We start from the raw sequence: 12397 nt of genomic DNA, 5'->3' as shown, positions 1-12397 counted from the left end.
TCAAGACACTGTGTTTGCATCAGTGTGCCAGAGGAAACTCAAATTAAATAAGCCATCAACAAATATTGAGTATGTTTCAAGACTTTCTTATTAAGTACGGGAGCCTTCATCAAGTGCTAAACAACAGCTTATTGCATTTCTTAGATATATGACGCAAAATTAAATCTGAAGCACTACCAATAAAAATTTAATATAAGGAAAAGAATTAACCAAAGACAAAGCATGTGTTTTATTGTTCTCTCTTTAAATAAAAATTTTATAGTGTTGACAAAACAGAGTCCCGTATTGCCAAGTTAATGTTCATTAATATACAACTTATAACATTCAATTACTCTTAACAAATATTAAGACTGTATATGTACAGCAATGGATCACTTGATTTAATAGGTTACAATTAACAATAACTGGAAAAAATACTGGATATCATTTCAGGCCACATAATAATTTTGTATTTATTTCCGTCCTCATAAGAAAGACTTGTTAAGAAAATTCAAATTCACTTAGATTTTTGTTACGTTACACAAAACTACTCAGAAATCATCACAAAGTTAAACAAAATGGTCTTCTGAGGACTTCAAAAAGTGGCAATGAGTCATAAAGCTAGTTCATTATCTCCAACCAACAAAACCCTACAATTTAGTTAAATGAAGTGGAATTACATTCAGGCAGTCAGTACCACTCAAATGCATAGTTACAAATTTTAGCAATTGACAATCACTAAAGCTTATAAGCTTAAACATGGAAGGTCATAACTTATAGAATCAAGACATTTCTCTTATATGATTCAGGATGTGTGTGAAAATTTCATATGTTATTTATCAGGAAAGTAATTTTTCATACTGACAGGTAACTTATGAGTACCACAGCATACTTTACTGTGGATCAAAGCATTTTGCAAAATACAGTCTTCTTTCTGGGTAAACTATCAACTGACACAGCCAAATATTCTGTTTATTTTATACATATATATAATATATCAATTTAAGCTGTAAAGACCCAGATGCAGAGACTTTTGCAGGGGTGTTAAACAACCAAGTGAAATCATCTGACACATCCTATGAAACACGTCAGTCACAAGAATTTACAAGGAAAATGCTGATAATTCCATCCACATTTCATTCTATCTTGAAAATAACAATTCAACAATCATCTTAGAATCAAACAAATATATTTCAATGAAGCAGTACTGCTATACTTTAATTAGTAAAAATTATGTACAATACTTATAGAAGAACAGAAACAATATGTAACAACTTTTACCAAAATATTTTTTTTTCTACAGTCTTACTCCACCTACGGTGCATTTCAAAATAATACAAATATTATAAAAAAGGGAACATATTTTCAGGAGAGAGATTTTGTGCAATAATGTTTGTTTATGGGCAAGAATGGCTTGCGTTTTCGTTTTTGAGGCTGCATGCCACAGCTGTACTACGATATGGCTTATTTCCAAATAATAGTTTTCTTACCATTTACCAACTTTCTCAGAAATAAATGATACATTCTTCAAAACATGGGTTGTGCATAATGACTTTCTGATAATGAAAAGGTTTATTTTTGTCCCCAAAAATAAATTTTTAGAAAATTATGAATTTAATCATCATTTAATTTTGCTCTATTATCAACAAATGCTGACAACACGAATCATGGGTCAGAAAATTTTCTAAAACAGATTTGACGATATAACTCTGGTGTCTGTTTATTCACATACGTGGGTATTTGTTTCCCACAAAAAACATATGCTACCAGCAAAGTATTAAAAATTATCTCTCAATTTTCCAGGTGTCAAATCTAATTTTCAGCTCTCAACATTTCTTGCTATTATCAATCACTAGTAAAAATCTCAATTTGTGGTCAAGTGTTGAACTTCTGTGCATAGATGTTAACTGTGTATTTTTGTTATAGTATGGCTTTCTTGAAAGAATGTTGATGGCATGATGAGAATATCATGGGTTCCCATAACAAAGAATTTAAGTCTGGATGCATTGAAAGAAAGTTAATTAAAAAGATATTCTTATCAACAATAAACAGACACATAATATGGAGCAGTTCTGTTAATTTATCTGTCCAAATTCCACAGTATTAGTTATTAAAACACAGAAGGTGGTATAATTATGTGTCAGCATCTTACAGGGTTAACCATACTCTTACATGCTTTATAGTATTAAAATGTGTGGGAGGCAAAGCAGCAAGGGAGACACAGGGAAACAAAAAAAATTAAAGATCTTGTACGAGTCACAAAATGAGAAATAAGAATGATATTATAATCAGTTATTTGTGACACTGTTGTCAATATATTTGTCAGAGTGTTTAAAAATATAATTTTCTTACTCTTGCTAACAAGAACACAGCTTCACATATAAAAGACATGAGAAAGACTTCTCATTCTGAACTGCCAAACCACATAACATCTCACCACCAGCCATCAGGGAGGCATCAAAGTTGTTCGCATCACACTGTTAAAATGCATCACTTCACAAATTCAGCATTGAGCTGACAAATCTACACATTTCCAGCAACTGTTAGTTGCTTATATCTACCCCTTCACATTCTTTTCATCCAAGAGTTAAGAATAGTAACATTTACAGTTTCTACAGCTGATCATCCTCTTTATATAAGCACACACTTCCTTTTCGGTTTAACTTGCAGCACTGGGCATAATACGGCTCGGATTGCCTCATCAAAAACTGTTTTGAGTCCCTTCTGAGTGAGAGCACTGCACTCAAGGTACTTCACTGCACCAATCTCCTTTGCCATAGCCAGTCCCTTTTAAGAAGAGCAGAAAATGTTATGTTAAGATTAAGTAGTGAAGATACTTTAGATACAGTAATATCAACATTGAATTCATTTCTTCAAGTTGTTGATAAATAATATTTTAACTCTTTTGTCAAATAAAATGACCAATGACACACAAGTTCATTTATTATAAATCAATAATAAATAAAATTATAAATTAATAATAAATAAGTTTAGTCAGCAAACTGTTAACTCAAGATATATGAAAAGTATCATCATTGTGGAATGGTGGTGATCTGTTTGTTTATATTCAATCTTCAGAAAACCAGTTAATATCAGAAAGTGCAATGTGAGAGAATGCAATTACAAAATTTAAAAAAATGTTAAAATACTCTTACGTTCTAATAATCCTGCAAAGCAATTATTTCCAAGATTACCAATGCCAGCTGATGTTTTTCTTTTATGGGCATTAAGCTCTTGTCCAAGGCATATTTCTCTGCCTTACATTTTGTCTTCCAACAAGCGAAGTGCCATCAAAGGCTATAAAGACTCAGACTCATATCAGTTTTGAAGTTAGACAAGATCAGCAAGCCAAACTGCTTACAGATGTCCATAAAAAAGTCTGTTCCAAGACATATTATGGTCAGTTTTGGTGTTTTATCACTCTTTATTGTGATTTCTGTTAATAAGCTAATGTCACAGTTGGAAAGTGTTTTCATAAGGCATATGGCATATCTCTAACACTGTCTCGCATCAACTTACTTTCAAAGGGACAACAGATTTTTTGAACAAACTGGAGAAGCTATTCATAACAACTGTAGTGAATTTTTATAGGGAAAAATCTCTCAAAATTTCTCAATTTTCTTAATGATAAGAGTGCTAAGATGAAGTTCACTATCACAAAGGAGAAAGGAGATCAACTTTCTCTTTTGCATATTAAGGTACATAGAAAACCTAAAAGAACTTCAGGGCATGAAGTCTATAAAAATCCACTCATGTGGAAAGATACCTTCACAGAAATTCCAATCACCATCCCAAGCAGAAAAGAGGGAAGAGTGATCAATATATTTATGTACCACGCTACAAGAATCTGGGAACCACAGAACTTGGACAATGAGCTCCATCATTTGAGAAATACTGTCAAGGAACAGTTACTCTGACGAAGTGAAATAAGGCATTACACCCTGAAAGATCTGAAGCTTCTAGTGAGAAAGAACCCGCCTAAGGTAAAGTTTCCTCCCATTCATAAAAACAGCCAGAGACAGCATCACCAGAGTACTAAGGTGCGACTGACACAGTGTTTAAATTAAAAGAAAGTTGTGTGAATATCTGAACACTTAAGGACATTTGCCCGCAACTTGTCACAGCAGGAGTACATGAAATCCCTTGCATATACTATCAAATGTTCACAAGAATGACAAAAAGGCCCATTAACATCCAATTTAAGGAACACAAGAGCAATTGTCATCTGAGAAACGTGGATAAATTAGTGATAGCACATCATGAATTGGGACCCGGGAACTGCCAAATTAGTTTCTCTGATACAAAGTTTTTATCAAGACTGAGTCACTATTATGTTAGGAGGTACAGACAGACCATAGAAACTCAAAAGCTCAGCAACAATTTCAAGAGGAGGAGGAGGAGGAGGAGGAGTGAAATTACCCAAGTTGTGAGCATTAGTTCTAAACAAAGCGAACCGCACCAACTCTTCCCCAGCTTAATAACAAGCGCAACTACATGATCTTAAGTAGCAGTCTGAGGATATTGCGAACCAACTGTTGCATGCGAGCCAAATGTTGCATGGATATGTATAGGCAGTTCAGCTTGCTGAGCTTGTTAAAGTTTGAAACTGCTCTCCGAGTCTCTATAGCCTCCGATTAAGCCTGCAGCACTGAAATACAAAATGTTAGGGACAGAAACATGCCTTGGACCAAAGCCAAATGAGTACAAAACAAAGGTCACCAGGTATGCAAAACACAGCTTTGATCATAAATGATCCCTATAATTTTTAGGTGACTGGTACTTCCAGCCACCACAACAGTCACATTAATTCAATGAACAGTTCTCACCTGTGGGTATGTAATTGGTGCTAACTTCTTGTCTTTTAGTTTTTCAATTGTGTCTTTGTCTTCCCTAAGATCCAGTTTTGTTCCCACAAGAATAATGGGGGTGGTTGGACAGTGATGTCTTACTTCTGGATACCACTGCAAACAGATGTTCCTGTGGTTAGTAAGCTCAAAATAAATGAAAATAATTTATCAATCAATCTACTCTTTAGATAAATGTAATACTGGTGTTGTATATATTTGAATACCAGAGTTTGAACCATATGAAATAAAAAGGAAACATTTGTTGGCAAAACCTATTACTATTTACACCTTTGTTTGCTTTTTTGACTTTGTTAGGTTCAAAAATCCTAATTCCTGCTGGACTGAAGAAAAGTGTTATTATCAAACATATCCCATTACTAGCCTCTAAAACTTCAGTGAAGTCTTGTGGAGCTTATAAAGCAAGTGACAGAATTATCTGCACATGTAAGCCAATTTTCGTAGCAACATGTTCATATTATAAATAAAGGATGCCGAAAAAAAAATTCATTTAACCTTCACTAAAATTCAGCAGATGGAAATGTTATTCTGTAGATATTATGTTTCCAATCACCACCACCAAACTGAATCCAACCTGTGCTCATAGTTTAAGTGTTTAATCAACCATCTAATGTGTACTGTCTTTCAAACTACAACAATCAAATAACAGAATTTTAATAAGACTCTGGATGAATCTGTATCATTTTATTTAAAATTCACACTGTATCACAAGTTTGCACGCAAGTGAACATTTTAGCCATAGCATGCATTTATAAAATCCTGTGAAAAAAGCCCCAAAAATACTGGATTACTACAAGAATGGTGCTACTGTCTTTATGTGGAGCATTTTTCTCAATGTTAACAATGGGTGTATTTCAACAACTGCAGAAGGTACTTGCAGCATCAACAGCTGTTAATGTGGAAACAAGTTTAATAATCCTCATTAAATGGGATACTTTACCTTCGCTCTAACGTTCTCGAAAGATGCTGGATTGACTAGTGAAAAGCAGATTAGGAAGACATCCTGAAAAAATTGAAATTATGAATCAGTACATGATAAATAACTAAGAGTATAAAAAATACTAAACTTTTAATTCATCTAGTCTCTGGCCCTAATCTGTAACACATTTGTAATTGTTTTAAATACATTCTCATCTCATGTGATTACTGTTTACTCTCCAGTTACATTTTCGTGAGCAGCAATTTTCCTTTTGTGAGAGACCACTTGTACAAGATCACGTCCCAATTTAAAGTTCTAGATTCACGTATTTTACTATTAGTGTCATTTTAGCATAATCTCTCATTGATTGTATCAATATCAATTTGTGTTGGGATATTGCGAATTTTCGAACATTCGTGAGTATTGAAATAAGGACTAACTGTTATCGTCAATGACAGGTTTAAACTTAAGTGTGCTTTTTTAAGATGTTTGAGAACAGTGGGCCTATCCACATTCAAAACAATCATTCCCTAATTTCATTGTACAAAGACATAAGAAATAAGTTTTTTTTTGTGAGAATTTTCGGACACTTACAAAACTGTATTTTTGTAAGTTATCAGTACAAATGTTTTGGGTACTTCGAGTATTTCATAGCAAATCAGCATTAGTGATTAGTTCTGCCAAAGAATATATCACCCTTGAACTTCATTGTATATGAACACAGAAATAAATGTGTGTTTTGCAAATTTTTGAAAGCTACCATTGCCCTTTGCATAATCTGTGAGCAATCTGTAGCAAATCGGCATTTGTGATTTAGTTACTATAGCTGATTTTCACTAACATATTGTGCTACATCTAGTTTTGCCTTTAAGAAAAGTAGCCCAATATATTATCTGCATTTATCACAAATTAAATCTGTTTTTGAGTTCGCTAACAACTATAATTAACCTCAAAACATTTTAGAACACTAGTAGTTATTGCCAAAGGTTTGTGTGTTGCTTTAATAGAAATCTCACTTTGTGTTTGTTTCACTTCTTATAGGGAATATTAATTGTCAGCAGTTCAAACATATGCCTGGGGGCCTCACTCAACTTGTGGATGAGGCTATTCCAGCAGCCATTGAAGGAACACGGTGCAACCAACTGCAGATTGTGGCACACGTTGGAACAAATAATGCCTGTCGTCTGAGTTCCAAGGTCATTCTTCAGTCATTCCAGTGACTAGCAAACAAGATTTAGAGGACCAGCCTTGCCCATGGAGTTTCAACGAAGCTCACAATTTGCAACATTGTCCCCAGAACTGATCGTAGCCCTTCTGAGTCGAATGGACAGACAGAACCAGAGCCTTCAAGGTTCTGTAACAAGGAAGGCTGTAACTCCCAGGACTTTTGCCATAGGGTTGAGAAATTAGTGTCACCCTAAATGGGTCTGGTTGTGACTACGCTCAACTGCTTTGTTTCTTCATTTGTTGCCTCGGTGTCAACATACTGCATTGTGATACTGGATAAAAACTGGAGTGTGGAAGAACAACAACGGACTACTTTAAATAATGTAGCCAATAGGTGCACAATTGCATTTCACAGTAGTTTATGTTCACTGTTTACAACCCCCCGATAATACACAATTATATATGCCCAGTGAACTATTGTTTAACTTTCGATAAGCCTCATTAATAAGTTGCAGGCGAACATCCACATACAGCTACAATAGTTTACTGATGAACATCTAAAAGCAGTAAAAAACATTATCACATAGTCCACAGTTCTTTCGGAATAATCAGGTACATATGGAGCAGACACTGTCATTGGTTTAACATATGTCCTATTGGTGTAAGATTTATTTCACTATTAAGTTGATGCATTGTTGTCATTCTAACCAACACAGGTTCCTCGTCTGAAACTCAGCCGTGGACTGACTGCCTCGGGACCAAAAACTGGGCCCTTATATATCCTCACAATGGTAGGTACTGAAACTACACATTGTTTGAAGTTAAACTTACAGATATTATAATTAAAACTTAAATCATTAAATTAACTGCATACATAAAAAAAATCTTTCCTTTCAACAGTTTCTTCTACCACAAGGTTTAGGCCGAATTATTTGTTTAAATGATTAAATTAACATATATAGATATGTAAACAATACTTTTGACAAAACTGTTAATTACTTTGGAATTAATGAAGGGCTGGTTTCTAACATGTTTTCGAATAGAGCCAAATATATTCTTTAAGAATACTATTGTTTTGTCTCCCAAATGTTTATAATTAGTACAGAATTTACATTTGTTTATACAACAACAACAGAATTTAAGTTACGAAACAATTACTGATTTCACCCTATAACATACGGTGCTAACTAGGAATAGTCTAAATAAATTAGAAAATCAATTACTTGCATAAAACTAAGCACAAAATTAGATCTGGTGTCACATTCTTTAAGACTCAGAGCCAACCTTTTTTTTTTATGAAAATGCAGTTTATACTCACATATGTTAATGGTAATTAGTTAAAACTGAAAAAACGGATTTAAGGAGGCAGATGGCAAAACAAGAGGGGGAAGTAAAAATATCCCAGCTTGCTTCATCACAAGGTGTGCGCTACACATCAAAGGGTGCTACTCAGGTAGCTGATTCTGTGTGGGGTGCACACAAGATTTTTTTTATATTAAGCAACTCTACATCCAATCCAGATAATGGCAGCTGTAGGAAACCCAGAAGTGTCAGTGTAAGACCGAAAGAAATGTATCCCGCAGTTGAGGATATTAAAGTTCTCATGGTAAACAGCCGAAGCAGTTGCAACAAAATGCCACAGTTTGAAGCTCTCATCAAAAGCAGTGAAGCTCACATAATACTAGTTACAGAAAGCCATTTGAAACCTAAAACTGATAGCACTGAGATTTTTGGGGAAAATTTAAGAGTATATCAAAAGGATAGGTAAATGGAGGTGGTGTATTTGTCACAGCAGACAAGAAACTCAAATCGCATGAGGTAGAAACTGAAGCTGTATGTGAGAATGTCTGGGTGGGTAGGCATAAATTGATAATGGATCCTTCTTGCGTCCATCAGATTCATCTCCTGATGCAACCAAAAGCTTCAGAGAAAACTTCAGTTCACTTGTATCCAACTTCCCCACTCATTTTGTAAACCCTTTGGCAACTTTAATCACCCAAAAATTAATTGGGAAAATTACAGTTTTGTTAATGTCGGGTGTGACAAGACATCCTGTGAAACTTTACTAAATGCCTTCTCTGAAATCTACCTAGAACAGATAGTTAGGAACCCCTCATGATGGAAATATATTAGATTTAATGGAAACAAATAAATCTGACCTCTTTGAGGATGTCCTCACAAACTGGTACCAGTGACCATGATGTCACTGTGGCAACAATGATTACCCAAGTACAAAGGACAACTAAAACAAAGATATTATGTACAGTAAACTAGATTAAAAAACTAGTAGTGTCATATCTCAATGAGGAACTGAAACTTTCAGCACAAGTCAGGAGCATGTAGAGTAAATCTGGCTCAAAGTTTAAAGAATAATCAACCATGGATTGGATAGGTATGTACCCAGTACAACAGTTCATAATGGGAGGAAACTTCCGTGGTATATAGTCACTGTAAAGAAACTTCTAAAGAAAGACAGGTTACTGCATAATAGGTGTAAAACAAAGTTTAGGACTATAGACAGATACTGAAGGAAATGCTTTTGACTGTCATGAGAGACATGCTTGATGCCATCAATGGCTGCCACAGCAGAATATTGTTAAATGATGTTTCACAAAATCCAAAGAAATTCTGGTTGTATGTAATGTTGTTAATAGCACCAAAGTTAGTGTCCAGTCCCTAGCGAATGAGACAGGAACTGAAATTGAGATTAGCAAAACAAAAGCTGAAATGCTGAACTCCATTTTCAAACATTCCTTTACAAAGAAAAACCCAGAAGAATTGCCCTAATTTAATCCTCATACCAACAGAAAAATGAATGAAATAAGTATTAGTGTCAGTGGTGTTGACAAACAGCTGAAATCATTAAAACTGAACACAGTTCCAGGGCCCAATGGAATCCCTGTCAGATTCTATACTGAATTTGCAACTGTGTTAGCCCCTCCTCTAACTATAATCTACTGTAGATCCCTCTAACAAAAAAATCATGTCGAGTTCTCAGAACGAGGTGGAGGTGACACCTGTCCACAAGAAGGGTAGTAGAAGTGATCCACAAAACTACCATCCAATATCCTCGACACTGATTTGTTGCTGAACCTTATAACATATTCTGAGCTCAAACATAATGAGATATCTTGAACAGAATGACCACTTGAAAGCCAAGCAGCGTGGATTTTGAAAACATCACTAATGTGAAACCCAATTCACACTTCTCACACATGGCATACTGAGCACCTTGGGTCTAGGCAATCAGGTAGAAGATGTATTTTTTGATTTCCAAAAAGCATTTGACTCAGTACTGCATCTATGCTTATTGTCAAAAATATCATATTGGACATCAATGAAATTTGTGACTGGAATTGAGGACTTTCTGGTAGGGAAGGCACATCATCATATCCTGGATGGAGACTCGTCGTCAGATCAAGAAGTAACTTCTAGTGTGCCCCAGGGAAGTGTGTTGGGACCATTTGCTGTTCATGTTGTATATTAATGACCTTGCAGACAATATTAATAGTAAAATCAGGCTTTTTGCAGATGATGCAGTTATCTTTAATGAAGTACTATCTGAAAGGAGCTGCACAAATATTCAATCAGATCCTTTAAAGTGGTGAAGAGATTGGCAACTTGCTTTAAATGTTTGCACTTCACAAAAAAGCCATGACTGTAATATCAATCCTATTGGAATCGGCCAACTCATACAAAATCCTGGATGTAACACTTTGTAGGGATATGAAACGGAATGATCACATAGGTTCAGTAATGGGTAAAGCAGGTGGTAGACTTAGGTTTATTGGTAGAATACTGGGAAAGTGTAATCAATCTACAAAGGAGACTGCTTACAAATCGCTTGTGCAGCTGGATCTAGAATATTGCTCCTGTACAAGATAGGACTAACAGGGGATATTGAACATACACAGAAAAAAGTAGTATGAAAGTTCACAAGTTTGTTTCATCTGTGGGAGTCACAGAGATACTGAGGGAACTGAACTGGAAGACTAAGATAAACATAAATATTTCCGAGCAAGTCTATTAACAAAGTTTTGAGAAACAACTATAAATGATTACTGTAGGAATATGCTACAACCCCCTATGTATCACTCACATAGGGATCATGGAGATAGGATTAGAATAATTACTGTACATACAGAGGCATTCAAACAATAATTCTTCCCACACTCCATAAGCGAATGGAACAGGAAGAAAACTCTAATCACAGGTACAATGTTATATACCCACTGCCATGCACCTCACGGTGGTTTACGGAGTGTTTTTGTAAATGCAGGTTGTGCAGCTGTTACTACAGAGAACGGCAGAAGGAGTAATATGGTTAGGGGAGGCTACTGCACCTGTAACACACTAAATCTCTGTAGCAACAGCCTTGTTGCTTTCTAATACTACTTCACTAAATATCCTGCTGACTCAAAATTCATAATCTCCTCTTCTGCTAACCAGTCGAACGAAATCCTACCGTAGCAACTACTGTATATGTGATACAGTTATGTAGTATTATGAGAAGCTACATCAAATTGCTTTTATTAAACATACCACTCTAATTACTATTTCACCAGCACTGTAATCCATATAAAAATCATCTGACAATCTTCTGCAGATTAATAAGCTATTGAAACTTCCTGGCAGATTAGAACTGTGCGCTGGACCGAGACTCGAACTCGGGACCTAGCCTTTTGCGGGCAAGGGCTCTCCTACCAAGGAGACGAGATACTGGTGGAATTAGAGCTGTGAGGAAGGGTCATGAGTCGTGCTTGGGTAGCTCAGTTGGTAGAGCACTTGCCTGCAAAACACAAAGGTCCCGAGTTTGAGTCTCGGTCCGGAACACAGTTTTAATCTGCCAGAAAGTTTCGTATCAGCACATACTCCGCTGCAGAGTGAAAATTTCATTCTGTAATATGCTATAGTTTGTATGTAGCTGAGTGCTATAGATTAGTTACTAATTTGCAGTTCTAACGTAACAGTATATCTTCATGGACAGTTTTCCGTAAGGAAAAATTAGCCAACTCCTTTAGTGCTGCCCCTAATTACTTTCCGACTTGAGCTAATATTTTCATCTTTACTCAATTATGGTAATCAACATTACACTGTTTTCCCTTACTGTAGCCTGTATGTACTTACAATTTATCCCCTTCGCTTTTCCTTTCAGCGCCAAATTAAGAATTTCTGAACTCGCTGCAAATATCCCAGTAACCCTTTCCCTTTCCTAGTGATTACGAGAGACTTTTCCACATATATATTTTTAATCTATCTTCATTATGTGCCTCATCCAGTCATGTAGCTTTAAATGTTTTTCAATAACACGATCTTTCAAATACTTCCACATTCTCCTCTTGAGCATTTCCTGTGTTCTATTTCTCACTTACGCACCCCAGATGAACACTTTCAAGAACTAATACTTCAATTCCACACCCATATTTGACAGCAGTAGAGCTCTATCTTAAAGGCTTTTTTCATCTGT

General features: G+C 35.5%; 1 protein-coding gene across 1 annotated transcript in view; it reads right to left on the bottom strand.

Annotated features, from left to right (window-relative positions):
* Nucleotides 1–205: 205 nt before the first annotated feature.
* The window catches only part of LOC124596560 (ras-related protein Rac1), a 94311-nt gene continuing 82119 nt past the window's right edge, over nucleotides 206–12397 (bottom strand). Inside the window, exons 4-6 of the mRNA XM_047135745.1 lie at nucleotides 5785–5847; nucleotides 4806–4940; nucleotides 206–2766 (exon numbers count right to left, since the gene is read on the bottom strand). Of these exons, the coding sequence (XP_046991701.1) occupies nucleotides 2611–2766; nucleotides 4806–4940; nucleotides 5785–5847 (354 nt within the window). The 3' untranslated portion in view covers nucleotides 206–2610. The remainder of the gene's footprint in view (nucleotides 2767–4805; nucleotides 4941–5784; nucleotides 5848–12397) is intronic.

Source organism: Schistocerca americana, chromosome 2, assembly GCF_021461395.2.
Source record: "Schistocerca americana isolate TAMUIC-IGC-003095 chromosome 2, iqSchAmer2.1, whole genome shotgun sequence".
Taxonomy (NCBI): domain Eukaryota; kingdom Metazoa; phylum Arthropoda; class Insecta; order Orthoptera; family Acrididae; genus Schistocerca; species Schistocerca americana.
Note: the sequence above shows the minus strand (reverse complement) of the source record. Positions and strands in the feature narration are given on the sequence as shown.